Below are 15,519 nucleotides of genomic sequence, written 5' to 3' on the forward strand. Positions count from 1 at the left end.
TCAGAATCAGCAAAGGCTGAAATGCGAAGATCATTTGTGGCAGGGAAAAAGAGACCTTTTGATGGGGACCCTTTAATGTATCGTAAAACATGACAGGCAGCTTTAAAGTGAGTGTCCATAGGTGAGGAGACATACTGGCTTAACTGTTGGACGGCATGTGAGATGTCTGGACGAGTTGTGGTTAAATAAAGAAGCCTTCCAATGATTCTGCGATATTCAAGAACATCAGGGTGAGGTGTTCCTTGATGTCTCTGAAGTTTATGAGCTGGGTCCAAGGGAGTGGAGGCAGACTTGGCAGCTAGGAGACCTGTGTCAGATAATAATTCAAGTGCATATTTTCTTTGGTTGATAATCATGCCACGTTTGGAACGGATGATTTCCAAACCAAGAAAAAATTTCAAAGATCCTAAGTCCTTGATGCTGAATTGATGATGAAGTGAGGATTTAACCATAGAAATTTCAGCTTGATCATTCCCGGTTAAAACAATATCATCTACATAAACCAGTAGTGCAGTAAATGAGCTTCCCTTGTGCTTTATGAAAAGAGAGTAATCAGCAAGTGACTGTGTATATCCCAGATTAAGAAGTGCAACAGTAAGCTTAGCATTCCATTGTCTACTGGCCTGCTTTAAGCCATACAAGGATTTTTGCAGTTTGCAAACTTGTGAAGAAGATGAAGGAAGACCTGGAGGAACTACCATGTAGACTTCTTCATTCAAATCTCCATGGAGAAATGCATTGTTCACATCCAGTTGTTCAATGTTCCAATTTCGAGCAGTTGCAATAGCAAGAAGAGTTCTCACTGTTGTAATTTTAACAACAGGAGAAAAGGTATCAAAATAATCCATACCTTCTAGTTGAGTGAAACCTTTAGCTACTAATCTAGCTTTGTATCGATCTATAGTTCCATCGGCTTTGTGTTTTATTTTGTAGACCCATTTGCAATCAATAGGTTGCTTGCCAGCTGGTAAATCAACCATGGTCCATGTCTTGTTCTTCTCTAAGGCTTGCAATTCATCATTCATAGCTTGCTGCCAATTTGGATCAGAAGCAGCTTGCTTGTATGTATTTGGTTCAGAATGGGAAGAAATGTTGTGGCAAAAAGATGTATGGGATGAGGAGCATCTGTTATAAGACAATACTGATGATAAAGGATAAGAAGAGGAAGAAGAGATACCTGAGGATGAATTGATTATGGCATGTGCAGCAGGTGTATTGTAGTGAAAATCTTTGAGGTACTGTGGAGGTTGTCTCACTCGAGTGGATCTTTTTGGAGGGTTTTGTGTTGGAGAGTTGTCAGTTCTAGGATTTTGATTTTGAATAGTTGTATCAGTAACTTGATTCTGATACTGAGGTAAGTTTGGTTGTGTGGAATGAGATGTGTTGTCATCATAAATGGGTGTGAAACAAGAATCAGTAGGACAAGGTGATTGTTGCTGATCTGTTTGGAAGAAAGGAAAAACAGATTCATAAAATACAACATTTCTGGAAATAAAGATATTATGAGTGAGAAGGTCATATAAAAGGTATCCCTTAGTTCCATCTTTATAACCAAGGAAGACAGTTTTTCTGGCTCTAGGTTGAAATTTGGTTCGGTTAGCATGGAGAGTGGAAGCATAACAAAGGCATCCAAAAACTTTAAGATGTATTATGATAGGAGATTTGTTGTGTAATAGTTCATATGGAGTTTTGTTGTTGAGATTAGGGGTAGGTAGTCTATTTATAATGTGAACAGCATGTGTGATGCAATAGGTCCAGAATGTAAGCGGAATTTTTGATTGAAAAAGGAGGGATCTGGCTACATTGAGAATGTGTTGGTGTTTTCTTTCAACAACACCATTTTGTTGAGGAGATTCAACACAAGATGTTTGGTGTATAATACCTTTTTCTTTGAAAAAAGTTGACATCAGAAATTCGGGTCCATTGTCACTTCTAATAGTTTTAATATTGCTGTGAAATTGAGTTTTAACAATTTTAACAAAGTTCTGAATATGACCACGAGTTTCTGACTTATGTTTCATTAATATGACCCAACAGAATCGTGAAAAATCATCAATTATAGTCAAAAAATATTGATGACCAGAAAGAGAAGGTACACTGTAAGGACCCCAAATATCTGTATGTATTAGATCAAAAATATGAGAGGTTACAGAAGAACTAATAGGAAAAGGTATTTTTCTTTGCTTAGCAAAGTGACAAGCATCACATGGAGCAACAGTATGACTTTTTATGAAAGGAAAAAGGGTACAAATAGTCTGCATAACAGGTTGAGAGCAGTGACCAAATCTGTAGTGCCATATGGATTGGCTTGTGATGTTATTCACACTATTATATTGACTATGATTTGGGGAATCTCCACACGTTTCTTGATTTAGCACATACAATCCACCTACTTGTTTAGCTGAACCAATCATCCTCTGGTTGGTAGGCTGCACAATATGACAGATAGATTCATTAAAGGTGATGGAGCATTTTAAATCATGTAATAATTTGGTGATGGAAATAAGATTTACTTTAAATGACTCAACATAAAGAACATCATTTAAAGTAAGAAAATTAGATACATGAACAACTCCAGATTGAAAGGCTTGAATCTGTGAACCATCTGGCAAATTGATGAAAACTGGTTTAATGGGTTTAATTGAGGCAAAAATACCAGAATTATAGGAAATGTGGTCAGTGGCTCCAGTGTCCAATATCCATTGAATATTGGAATTACCTGTTTGAGAAGGATTGGCAGTGACTATATTGGTGTGTACCGAATTTGAAGCATGATTGGAATTCATTCTGGTGTGTTGTAACATATCCAGAATGCTGTCATATTGCTCCTTAGAAAAACTATAGCTTTGATCATGAGACTTTTGATCTTGATCTTCAAAGAATTCATCAGGACCTTCATCATTATCTTCTTGAGTGACTGCATTTGCTTTATGAGAGGAATATTGATTGTAGCCAGGTGGATATCCATGTTTCTTGTAACATGTATCCACAGTATGATTGGTTCTGCCACAATGAGTGCAAATCTTGGCATTGATTCCACGACCTCTACCAATAAAACCACGACCTCTTCCAGGAAAGACACCACGACCTCTACCAATAAAGCCTCTTCCAGATGGTGCATATTGATGAGTAGTAACATTCAACAAGGTTTTAGTTTCATCTCCAACTGGATTATCAACAATGTCTGTGTTCAACTGACGTTCTTGTTGAATAATCAGTGAGAAAACTTGATTCATACCTGGTAAAGGTTGCATGAGCATAATTTGAGCTCTTGCTTGGGCATATCTTTCACTAAGACCCCTTAGAAACCGAATTATGTGGTCTCTTTCTTTAATTGCTTGTATTCGAGTTAATGCAGCACATGTGCAATTTAGGGAAGGTTCAAGACTGTTAAGTTCATCCCATAAAATCTTCAACTGAGTGTAGTATTCTGACACAGATCTTGCTCCTTGCTGCAAACGAAATATATCTTCTTGGAGGTCTGCTATGCGAAAAGTATCAGATTGAGAAAATCTTTCTCTCAAATCTTTCCAGACTTGTGAAGCTTGTTCCATACAAAGAACAGATTGACCTATGGTCTCTGTGATTGAATGAGTAATCCAAGAAAGGACCATCATGTTGCATCTTTCCCATGCATAATGCAGGGGATCTGTCGCAGCTGGAATCGGAATGCTGCCATCTACAAAGCCAAATTTGTTCTTGGATCGAAGTGCTCTTGTCATTGTTCGAACCCAAGAATGGTAGTTCTTACCATTGAGAAGAGCGGGAACGAGAATCAATGAGGGGTTTTCATTTGAATGAAGAAAGAAGGGGCTCATTTGATTATCTGGTGGTAGTGAGCTCTGGTTCGCCATTATAGCTAGCAGAAGGATGATGTAGACTTGAGAAAGAAACAGAAAAGATTAGCGAATACCAGAGCTCATATGAGCTCTGATACCATGTTACTCAAGAAAGCAAAAGAACAGAAAACACCAGAGAAAGTTGCAGAGAAATAGAACAGAGAAAAAGAAAGCTTGTTCATTATCACAAGGCTCGATTATCTTGATAGCTACAATACAAATGAGAGTTGCTATATATAGCATACTCTTACTGTCAAACAAGAAAGCGGGAAAAGTAACTAACTAACTAAAACTGAACTAGATAAATAACCTATAGTTAAAGCAAGTAACTATGGTTATATCAGATATGGTAATAATTTTCAAAATTTTATTAAAAATATATGACATAAAAGAAGAATTGGTAGCTTCTCCTGTTTCTCTCATTCTTTAATATACAGAGTGAAGAAAATCTAAATGGCCGGAATTTTAGTCATGCTAAACGATAGAGAATGAGATTGAGAATTTATTTCACTTGGTTGTGCTACTACTTTTTGCTCCTCGCATCACTTGGCGCATCTTCATTTGTGTTGTTTTTTTGAAAAAACATTGTGTTTGGAATACTTAAAATAAAATAAAAAACTAATTTCATTTAAAAAATTAATTTTTTTGCTTAAAATCTATTGCAATAAACTATATTTAAATTAATTTTAAAATTTAAGATTTTATTTTTTATATTAAATATAATATTTAATAAAAAAAATTAATTCATGTAACTTATTTTAAAATCAATTTTTTTTTATTAGATCTTATCAAATTTAATAGAATTTAAAAATTAAATTAAATTTTTATTTTTTTAATGTTCCAAAGAATCCGAAACATTGCAAACACACACACACACACACACAATTGAAAAGTGATTTGATGGAGTACATCAGGGTTGCAGAATTAGTTGAAGCTTCCCACTACTTGGATTCGATTCTCAGTTTCATATGTAAGGTGTAATTCTATTTTGAATCCTCAGTGAAAAAAAAAAAAAAAAAAATTGCTGAAGGAGATGGAGAAGGGTGGTGGTCATGTGCGTGCTGCTTGGGTAGGCGTAACTTAACTTTGCTTGAGATAATGTTGTACTTGTCCTCTGCTTACTTAATCTCTGTGTTTTTTGCAGCTGACACGATGCCAACCACGATGTCCACAATTGGTGGTGGCTTGAAGAAGGCTATTGATTTCTGCGGTAACTTTTTCTCTCTATTTCACTTTGAATGATATAACATATTTTCCTTCTTGTTAGAATCGAATCTATTCTAATTTTTGCCAAAATTTGGAAATAATTCAGTTTACTTGTCTTTCTAATGTCACAAAGGAAGTGAAGGCATAGCATCCCTAAGATTACATATGCAGACCTTTACCAGGTGGTCATTGTCTTCATTAAGTTTTGATGAAAACCTATAAATCCTATTGAAATTATGGAGGTTTAAGTAGAGAAGCAGAAAAGAGAGATTAAATACGCTGAATAATATTCTCTTATGTATAATGATGTGTGATACAAAATACAAAGCACTAACCTTTGTTTTCATGAACGTTAGACATCTAGTCCTAATTAACAGATCATGGAATATAGTGAAACTTTGAAACCACTCTTAAGAGATAATCTAGGGTATTCTATTTATTCTAAGATATGATAATGATATTATGAAGTATTTTCTAGATACTCTTAACACAGCAATCATATGTTTGTGTGCTAAGATAATGAACTGTCACTCTTGTTCTGAATTCATTAGATGGAAATTATAGGATGTTGGCTTAACCAGGCCATTGTCACCCTTAGGCTTCTTGAGCTCAACATCCCAACCCATGGCACCCTACATGATGGACTTTCAATTTTCGTTGGAGCATGTGTGATAGGATAATCGTTTATCTCATGATTCCAGGATACTTGCAATCCAAATTATTGTTTTGGACATTTTTTATGACTCTCAAACTTCATCTCCTATGGATGTTGTGTCATTGTTTTTGCCTAGTAGTATATTAGGTGGAACTTATTGATTCATTTTCTTGTTTCTATTTTGTTACTTGATCATATTAGTTTCAATATTAAGTTTCAGAATTGAACCAACTGTCAGCCATAAAGGTTATGTAAATCTGAAGAAAAATTGTTCTCTTTCTCCTTGTGTTTCCAGCTTGCTGGTGTTGTTGTGGTTGAGGTTAATGGTGGTCCAACAATTGGCTTTGTTCCTTGAAGGAGGGTATGTTGTCCCGTACTTCTGTTATATTGTTTGTTATGAAATCCCTGCTTGTTAGTTCATGTAATTGTCTATTTCTTTTAGGATTCAAAAATATCCCCAAAAGGAGGGTGGCTTCCTGATGCTAAACAAGGTGAGTTTCCCAAATTTTTGTCAGTGTTCAGACTCTTCCCTTCAGTTGTGGTGGGGAAATATCTTCTAGAGCTGTGAAAGTGTGCTGATTGCTGTTTAAGCTTACTTAGTCTTGTGAACATTCCAACGGGGTTAAGAATGTTATATGAAAGCATGAGAATACGTGAATGATGTTGGCAGGTGTGCCTCATCTCCATGACATCTTTCAAAGTATGGATCTCTGTGACAAGGATGTTGTTGCACAGTCTGGGGCGTGTGCTTATCGTTAGACATTATTTCCTTTTCTGTGTTATATGGGTAAGAGCAAATTGAGAGATATCAGGGTTTATGGCCCTTGGACAGAGGATCCTCTGAAGTTTGATAACCCATACTTCATGTAAGACTTAAGCCGTGAGCAATACTACTCATATTTGGCTTGAAACTAGGACATTTGTAGATTTGGACTTTTTATTTTCAGCCAAACATCATTTTGATCTCAGGGAACCTTGAAAACAAGATTATGTGGGGCTGCTTAAACTTCAAACAGACAAGGCTTTATTGAGGACCCTGAACTTCATCGTTATGTTGAGCTATATGAAAAGGTACTATTTAATCCAAATGAGCATCTCATAATCGCTGTTTGTGATTTATTTGGTGCTTTCTCCTGGCAATTCATGTTTCTCAAGAGCATTCATAAGTCTTTCTATTTACTGTTAAATCCAATGATTCTCAAGCTTGTAGGCTTCATGCCATTAATTATTAGATTAATAGTTTGACCTGACCTCATTGCATCGAGTAGCAGTTTATAAATAACACATTCTTCTTCTCCCCAGGAAGCACCATGCTCTGCAGTTTTATTTTGCTCGTTTCCATTATCCTGATGCATCAGAAGAGGAATTGGTATCTCATGTGCCACTTGGGTGATAAAACTAACAGATTAACTTTCTTGTTTAATATGTGATCATGTGTATCGGTTCTCTCTTCATTATTTTCCCCATTGGTTTTCATGCTATGCTAATTTCTGGCCATACCTTGGCCTTGTTTTCCTTCTATCCACTGATGGAGCTAACATTTACAGCGAACTGAAATCTGAAAATATATTTGCCTATTAATTATTATAGCTTGTAACTTCTATCCATACTAGCTTTGCTCAAGACATTCACTAGAAGTTTCTGTATTGATTTAAACTCTATTAACGAAAGAATCAAAGAAGAAGATAATAGCTATTTGCATCTAAGTTCTGACTGTGAGGTTGATGCATCATTAGATTACTTGAATTTGTCTGCTGCCACGTATTTCTAAACTGTATCCCTCTGGCAGGATGAGGATACAATTTTTTCAAGATCAATCTGAATCCCATAAAAAACTTTCAGAGCCAGGGTTTGTGCCAAGTTTAGAGATATCATCTAAGGATGGGATTGCACTGGCTCAAAGTGCTGTAAGAATTGTAGTTACTGCTGCTGGGGTGATCCTCAGTTACTTGTATGAAGTTCGTAAAAGAGCGAAGTAGACTTTGGCTTTGTTGATCTCTCTTGGTTGTTTACGAATATGTGACCCATAATGAGCAGTATTGGGTTCATTTTTGCAGTTTCAGTATCCGCGTATTTGTTCTTAGTGCCAATAAGAATAATGCAACAGCCATTCTGAGCATATGGATAGCCTAGAAGTACAACTGAAACTCCATTTAAGAGCATTCATTGTTATACCTAAATGCAAATTTCTTTAGTCCCATTTGTGCGTTCCTGTTCTCTGAAGGTTAGAAAGGGTAGACAACAAAACATGCTCAAAGAGGCTAACTTATTGTACTTATGTTTTGAGTGAGAAAATCAGAACAATGTAAACTTGGCAACATAATCTGTGTAAAGTACTCGCCCCCCCCCCCCCCCCCCCCCATGGTTTGCCTGTGGGTTCTGTGTATAGATCTTCACTTTGGCTATGTGATATTCTCCCTGGTATAAACAAACCGTATTGATAATTAACTGTTGGATCATTTATAATTGCGCACCACTTGCTTATGGTGTGCATATATAACCAAGTAGAAGGAGAGCCATTAAATTTAATATTACTAAGGAGTAGGAGCATGCATCCAATTGAAGTTAATCAAGGTATTTGTTAATGAGGCAAGCCTAGTATAAATATGAGCAATTGGGAGTGAGAAGGTTCTTTTTTTCTATCAAGAAAGACATCGCTGGACAAACTCCAGATATGGTGCTTGTTGAGGTAATTATTAGTTCAAATGAGATGAGTCATCTTTGTCTTGAAGATTCCAAAACAGAAGGTAATGGACTTTCAGATGGGTCTTTCTGTGGCTCATAGTACTCGTCTATTATAATCCGCAGGTTGGTCGATAATCTGTCGTAATTAAAAAGGAAACAAACGAAAAAAAGTTAAAAAGGAAGACCTAAAGAACAACCTGAGACAGGTTGAGATAGATCTATATCTGCAGTTGGTGTCTGTCAATAACAATAATGTTACCAAACTCCATAAAAATTATTGTCATTTGTGAACAGCATGTTTCTTGAATCTTGAATGATAGCGTCTAACTTTTATCCACCCTAGAGTCACATACATGTCTTTGAGGCAGACATAGCGAAAAAGGTCCAAGTTTGTGGAGACCCACATGTGGAGGACAGCCAAAGAGGTAGGTAAGGGTTCTTAGGACAGCCTCCCACAAGTACCTAAGCACATGACATCCTCGTGTTAATGTGCTGGCTCTCACCATACACAAACAATCATGTAAATGCAAATCGTACGCCAATCTCTTCCTAATCTTTTTGGGTGGAGTCCCTTTTCCTTTCATTTTTTCTTTAAGTTTTGGAGTTTCCCATTTAGGGGATGTTTGCATTTTTGTGCAACACTCATAGGGGAGAGACGCCCTTATGTTGTTCCTCGGTTTTGGTTTAGCTAAGAAGACCATAGTAGGTTTATCATTGCTAATAATAATTGCACCCAACTGATAGCGACCAATACCATTGCTGATACTCAATTTATTAATGTCTTGCAGTTATGCGATTCATCCGTCATTTATTACTGGTAATTTTAGTATTACACGCACATTACAACTTTCTGGGTTCCCTATGAATAGATTTAGGTATTGTTGTTTGTCTCACTGATTAACACAACATAAAATTAATGTAAGAATATATATGTTCATGATCTCGGTTGAGGTGTTCCGTTATTTTTTAAACTAATTAGGGAGTACATAGAGATTATTTTTCTTGTTTTTTTTTAACCGAAAGAAAATTGGTATAAGTGCTTAAAAGAAAATCTCGTCAGTATATGCTAGTTTAATTTATGTCAGTTTGAAGAAAAATAAAACATAGTAGTTGGATTTTGTGAAGTGTGTGCACATTCATTTGTCCTTTTTTCCCCCGCTTTTTGTGCGCCTTCATTAGTTAGTTGGGAGTAGTGATGTAAATCATGTTCAACATATAACCGGGTAAAGAGTTGGATTAGAATAGCAAGAACCGTGAGAGAAAAAATTAGTGAAAAGGTAGGTGAAATACTGACAAATAATTACCCAAGTGGAGTGAATATTTTTACTCTCTCTTGCTCTCCCTACTTGAAAGCAACTTGTACCCATGATAGTAACTCTTACCATCAACTTGATATTCATTGGAAGAGAGAGATAGAAATTAAGAGAGTGGATATATATGTACAAAATGCAACTGGGGGGGTAGATAACAACAAAAAGGTGAATCAACACCTCCAATCCAATCCCAACCTTTCCCTTATGCCTTACCTAAACTTGTACCACAAGGTTGGAGCAAAGAACAACGGAAAGTGGAAGGTGAGCCAAAGCCCGTATACAACCACAACCACACTCATTACCACACTCATTCATCTTTTCCCATTTTTCCCTTCTCTTTTTTCATCATCCTTCCTTGAACCCAACTTCCAACTCTTCTAGAAACGTGTCCCTCTCTCTCTCTCTCTCTCTCTCATGCATGATAATGCACCAATATAATAAAGAACCACAACTACCATTACCATCTCTATGCTTTCGCACATGAATAGCCAAACTACCGATACATTTCTTTTCGGGAAACCCGCTTACAACTAACTTAATAAACTTTTTTATTTAATTAAACCCTAAATTTCACTCCCAACACGTAACAAGAGAAAGCATATAACTGGTAAACCCTAAATATTGATGGAGAAATGGTAAACCCATAAACAAATTAGAACATATAATATAACATTTAAATATAGAATATTGAATTAATTTTCAAGTAACATTTATTCATTTAAATTATTAAAATATAATACAAATGAGTATTTGCAAAAGTCGCTCTACAATCAAAGTATGCCATTACTCACCATAAACTTTATCGTTTTTTTTTACTATCAAGAGAAAGTTTTTTTAAGGGTTAAGCTTGGCATGGTGTAGGTTCTCCGTATGTAATTTTTCAATATCCTGTTCTTAGAGTGTTTCTTGTTTGTTTTGTTTTCTTTGGGTTGCAATCCCTCGCTTTCTACCAAAGAAAGTTATGAGTTTGATTTTATTATATTATATAACTTTTTCCATTATTATTTATTTTTTTATTGACATGTTATTTAATGGAAAAAAATTTCACTACCCATATTTCTTTTAAGGATATAGGTATTTAAAGTAACTTGTCAAGTATTTATTTTTTAATTATATCTTATGAATTATTAAGAATTTATATACCATAACAGTAATAACTAATTAATAACATAAACCAGATATAGGTACCACAGGAAAAACATGTAATAAATTTTTATACTATTAATTATATAAAATAAGAGATTTATTACATAATTTAAATAAAATATCATTAAATATAAGAATATTTTTTTAATTAAAATTGCATCAAAATCAAATTCAAATTATATTTGGTGGTGATTTCATTGGAAAAAAAGGCAAAGATATTTTATAAAATTAGGAAAAAAAAAATAATTGAAGCCATTACCCACCAAAAAATAAACACAAAAGAGTAATTTGACTGTTGTTTTAAAAAAATGAAAATGCTTTAAAATAAATAAATAAAAGTATTTATTCGAAACGCGCCCTGGAGTAGTATCTATAATCTAAAGTGATTAAAACCAGAAGTGGCTTAGTCCCTACATAACAACAGCTTCACATTTCATTCGACAATTATTAAAAAAGAATTGATAACTGAATAAATTTATTTCATTTATTTCATTTAGCAAAAGATAAGCAAAGTAGAGTTTCAAATTGGGGGAAAGTGTAAGATTATATATAAAAAGGGGGCAGAGATCACATCTCGTATTGCCTTGCCCATACTTTAATATATCCTAACCCATAGTTAATGTCTTGTATCATTGATGCCAATATAGTAATATCATCAAAGAGAGAGAGAAAGCTACCAGCCACTCTACTCTAACCTGTCTCACCAACTCACATCTAGAAGCAACTTTACTAGGCTGAGGCTCACTTCCTTCTCTCTCTCTCTCTCTCTCTTTGGGTCAAAAGCCTATAAAAATCACACCCCAACTTCTACCAAGGCCGGCCTTATTGTTGCAGCAACACAAGAAACAACAGCACAGAATATCACCATACAACACATCTCTGAAGGAAAGAAATTGAGCAACTCAACTCAACCCAAAGTGGAAGTGGAATAGTGGAATAGTGGAATAGTGGAAGATGGGTAGGTCACCTTGCTGTGAGAAAGCTCATACAAATAAAGGTGCATGGACCAAAGAAGAAGATGATCGCCTTATAGCTTATATTCGAGCTCATGGTGAGGGATGCTGGCGCTCTCTCCCCAAAGCCGCCGGCCTTCTCCGTTGCGGCAAGAGTTGCCGTCTCCGTTGGATCAACTATCTCCGACCTGACCTCAAACGAGGCAATTTCACCGAAGAAGAAGATGAACTCATCATCAAACTCCATAGTCTCCTTGGTAACAAGTAAGTAATAAGCTAGCTCATATTATATCATATTATACAAAAAAAAGAGTTACTTTTTTATATTATTAATTTATTCATTTGATTAAATGAATGAAATGAAATATTGACATGGATTTTGGAAATAACATAGGTGGTCTCTAATAGCTGGAAGATTACCTGGAAGAACAGACAATGAGATAAAGAATTACTGGAATACTCATATAAGAAGGAAGCTTTTGAGCAGAGGAATTGACCCTGCAAGTCACAGGCCTCTCAACGAGCCTTCTCACAATCATGTATCAGCTGTTGCTGTTGCTGCTGCTGCTGCTGCCACCACAATATCTTTTGCTACTAAACAAGAAGAAGACAATAATAGGGAGAATAATGAAGATTCCAAAGGACCCACCTTAGAACGTTGTCCTGACTTGAACCTTGAGTTAACAATTAGTCCTCCACATCAGCCTCAACCTGATCAACCATTCAACAAAATCATCATAGGGAGAAGCCTTTGCTTTGCTTGCAGTTTGGGTTTGCAGAATAGCAAAGATTGCAGCTGTGGGATTGATGGTAATATTGGCAACACGAGTACTGGGAGCACCACTGCTTCTGGTTATGATTTCTTGGGCTTGAAACCCAATGTTCTCGATTATAGAAGCTTGGAAATGAAATGAAATTGGAGAGGAATGAGAGGATGAAATTCATTAATTTTGGTAACTCTCTTACTTTCTTTTCTTCTGTAATTTGTATAACTAATTAGTTGTTGATGCAAATGATACAGCACCACCAGTACATTTGAACATTATTACGCAATATTTTCCTCCGTTTCTTCGTGTACTTCTTCCTCCCCCCCCCACTTTTTTTTTTCTTTTCTTTTAGTTTTCTTTATTCGTAAATGTGATAAAGGTCTGATATTGATTTATTGTTTCTCCACCATAGAAAGATGAAGATTAAAAAAAAAAAAACTGCTTCATATGTAAGTGTATAAACTTTATTCTTTGTAGGATCAGATCTTTCCAGTTAGAATGACAACTGTTTCTATTCTATTTTACTAAATATAGTTCAATTATTTATTCATATCATAACTACGATGTTAGTGTGAATTCTCATAATTAATTTTATTATTCTCTGCATTATCAACAATCTTTGGTAACTTGAAGTGTAGGTGTTGATATTTTTTATTAGAAAAATGACGTTTAAAAAATTGAACTCTACATCATTCAATTATAAGAGCTCTAATATATTCAAATACATTTAAGGAATTCAAGATTTTCAAATAAGAGTTAAATAGAATGAATTTAGATTTTTATACATTAGATTTGGTGTATATTTTGAATTGGGTTTGAGTTAATTATATTTTACATTATTTGAATTTGTTCAATCTTGTGTAATATTTTTAAATATATAATTATTTTAATAATGCATAATAATTTATATATAATATGCTAATATATTTATGTTAACATAAATTTTTAAAAAACATATATTATAAGATATTTATAATTTACTTTTGGGTGACAGAACGGTAAGTGACATGACAAATAATTAATCCACATATATATATGTAGACAAAATCATTTCTGTAGCCGTCACACATATAGCAAGCGAAGATACGCATGCGGATCCTGGTTTTTTTATAAGAATAATAAGTCTTACACTAAAACTTAATAGTTGATTTTCGCGCATCTGACGGTTGTAATTTATTGGGTTTACATTAATAATTTTCAATAAATCATAACCGTTAGATACATGAAAATCAACGATTAAGATCGATTAGATGTAAGACTTACGGTGTGTGTGTGTGTGTGAAGGAATCTTTTGACTCCGGTGTAAGATTTAGGAGTCTACTCCCTATCTTAGCCATTGATTTTCGTCCATCTATCACGATTATAATTATTTAAAATTAATAATTAATTAATTAGTATTACTCAAAAAAATACAATCGTTAGATGGATGAAAATCAACGGCTGAGATGAGGAGACTTCTAAGTCAAAAGATCTCTCCTTATATATATATATATATATATATATATATATATATATATAGAGAGAGAGAGAGAGAGAGAGAGGTGTGCATGGGTCGAACCGAACTGAAATTTTTGAAAAACCGAACAGAGTTGGTTTGAATTGTTTGGTTCGAAAATGGTTTAGTTCAGTTCAAAATCGGTTTAGTTCGGAAGTGGTTCGGTTGGGTTGGGTTCAGAACCGGTTCGGGTCGACCCTATTCTGAAAAAAAAAAAGAAAAATTAAAAAATAAAGTAATAAAAATCAATTTGGTTCGGTTCAGAAAGAGTTCGGTTCGGTTCTTGAACTGATTCTAAAAATCGGTTCGGTTCATGAACTGATTCTTTAAAAATTGGTTCGGTTCATGAATTGATTTTTAAAAACTGATTATTTTAAGTGCAATTCAGTTCGGTTCAGTTTTTTTGTTATTTTTCACATCCACACACACACACACATATATTTTAAGGTTAACATCTCATATAGAGTCATTGATCTTGTCTTGATCTAACGATTTTGATTTGTAGGCATGTGATAATTTTAATTTGTCTTGATCTAACAGCCCTAAGATGAGGTGTCAAACTTTTTGTTTGATACTGATGCCAAATGATCACATATCATAAATATATAAAAGAAATTTCGGTGGGTAACCCAAAAGCTTAAGTTGTTGGGTGAGAGTCTTTTTAATGGTTTATGTTATTCTCTCACACTCCCCCTCACGCAAGAGTCCTTTGGGCTTGAAACATGGATATTGCACAGGCTCAATTTTTAGTTTACTTTGTACTTATTTAATTCCACTAGAAAAAGCAGTGCGATAAGGATCGAACACGTGACATTATGATCAGTGATGCTCTCATATTGTAAAGAATCATTTTAGTCCAAAAATATAAATTATTGAGTGAGGATTTTTTTAATGATTTATATTATTATCTAATGTTTAATTTAATTTAATCTTCCACATTTCCCCTCGTTGACTCGTAGTAATAGGCAAGTCAATACATATTACACACGGATGCTTAATTAACAGGCTACCTAAATTGCGTGAATGAACTAACATTACTCATGGTACCACATGCATTATTCTACCATCCTCCTAACATTTAATTATTTAGGTCATGAGCCAACAAACTTCATAACTTCGGTATGTATGTATACTGGATGCATGATCTGACCCTAATTAGGTATTGCCATTATTTGTTGTACTTTTTTTTCCTTTACATAATTGATTTGAAAATTAAATAGCTCATTTTTTTTCATTCAAAAAACACATACCGATGCATAAATATTACACATGAGGAAAAAGAGAAAGAAATACAAAATTTAAGTTTAGACCCTTACAATTATATAAAAATAACTTCACCAAGTTAGTTGGAACCTTCTTTGTCATTATTTCTTTTACCTCACATAAATACACTATATATTATTATGCTCTTCTAAATTTGGTGGCATGTTCTGGATTGGCACACTTTCTTAACACATGCT

At 34.6% G+C, this 15,519-nt stretch overlaps 1 protein-coding gene and 1 pseudogene across 1 annotated transcript; both read left to right on the forward strand.

The window, feature by feature from the left end:
* The first annotated feature begins 4,731 nt into the window (after positions 1–4,731).
* On the forward strand, positions 4,732–7,967 carry LOC133314939 (probable L-ascorbate peroxidase 4, peroxisomal; annotated as a pseudogene).
* A 3,496-nt stretch (positions 7,968–11,463) lies between these two features.
* LOC133314938 (myb-related protein 308-like) lies at positions 11,464–12,887 on the forward strand. The gene is made up of 2 exons (XM_061516491.1): positions 11,464–12,061; positions 12,192–12,887. Exons 1-2 carry the CDS (start codon positions 11,799–11,801, stop codon positions 12,709–12,711), a joined length of 783 nt encoding a protein of 260 aa, XP_061372475.1. The 5' UTR covers positions 11,464–11,798; the 3' UTR covers positions 12,712–12,887.
* The last annotated feature ends 2,632 nt before the right edge of the window (positions 12,888–15,519 follow it).

This window comes from Gastrolobium bilobum, unplaced genomic scaffold (assembly GCF_033153095.1).
Source record: "Gastrolobium bilobum isolate Gb01-03AN ecotype WA unplaced genomic scaffold, APGP_CSIRO_Gbil_v1 utg8637, whole genome shotgun sequence".
Lineage (NCBI taxonomy): Eukaryota > Viridiplantae > Streptophyta > Magnoliopsida > Fabales > Fabaceae > Gastrolobium > Gastrolobium bilobum.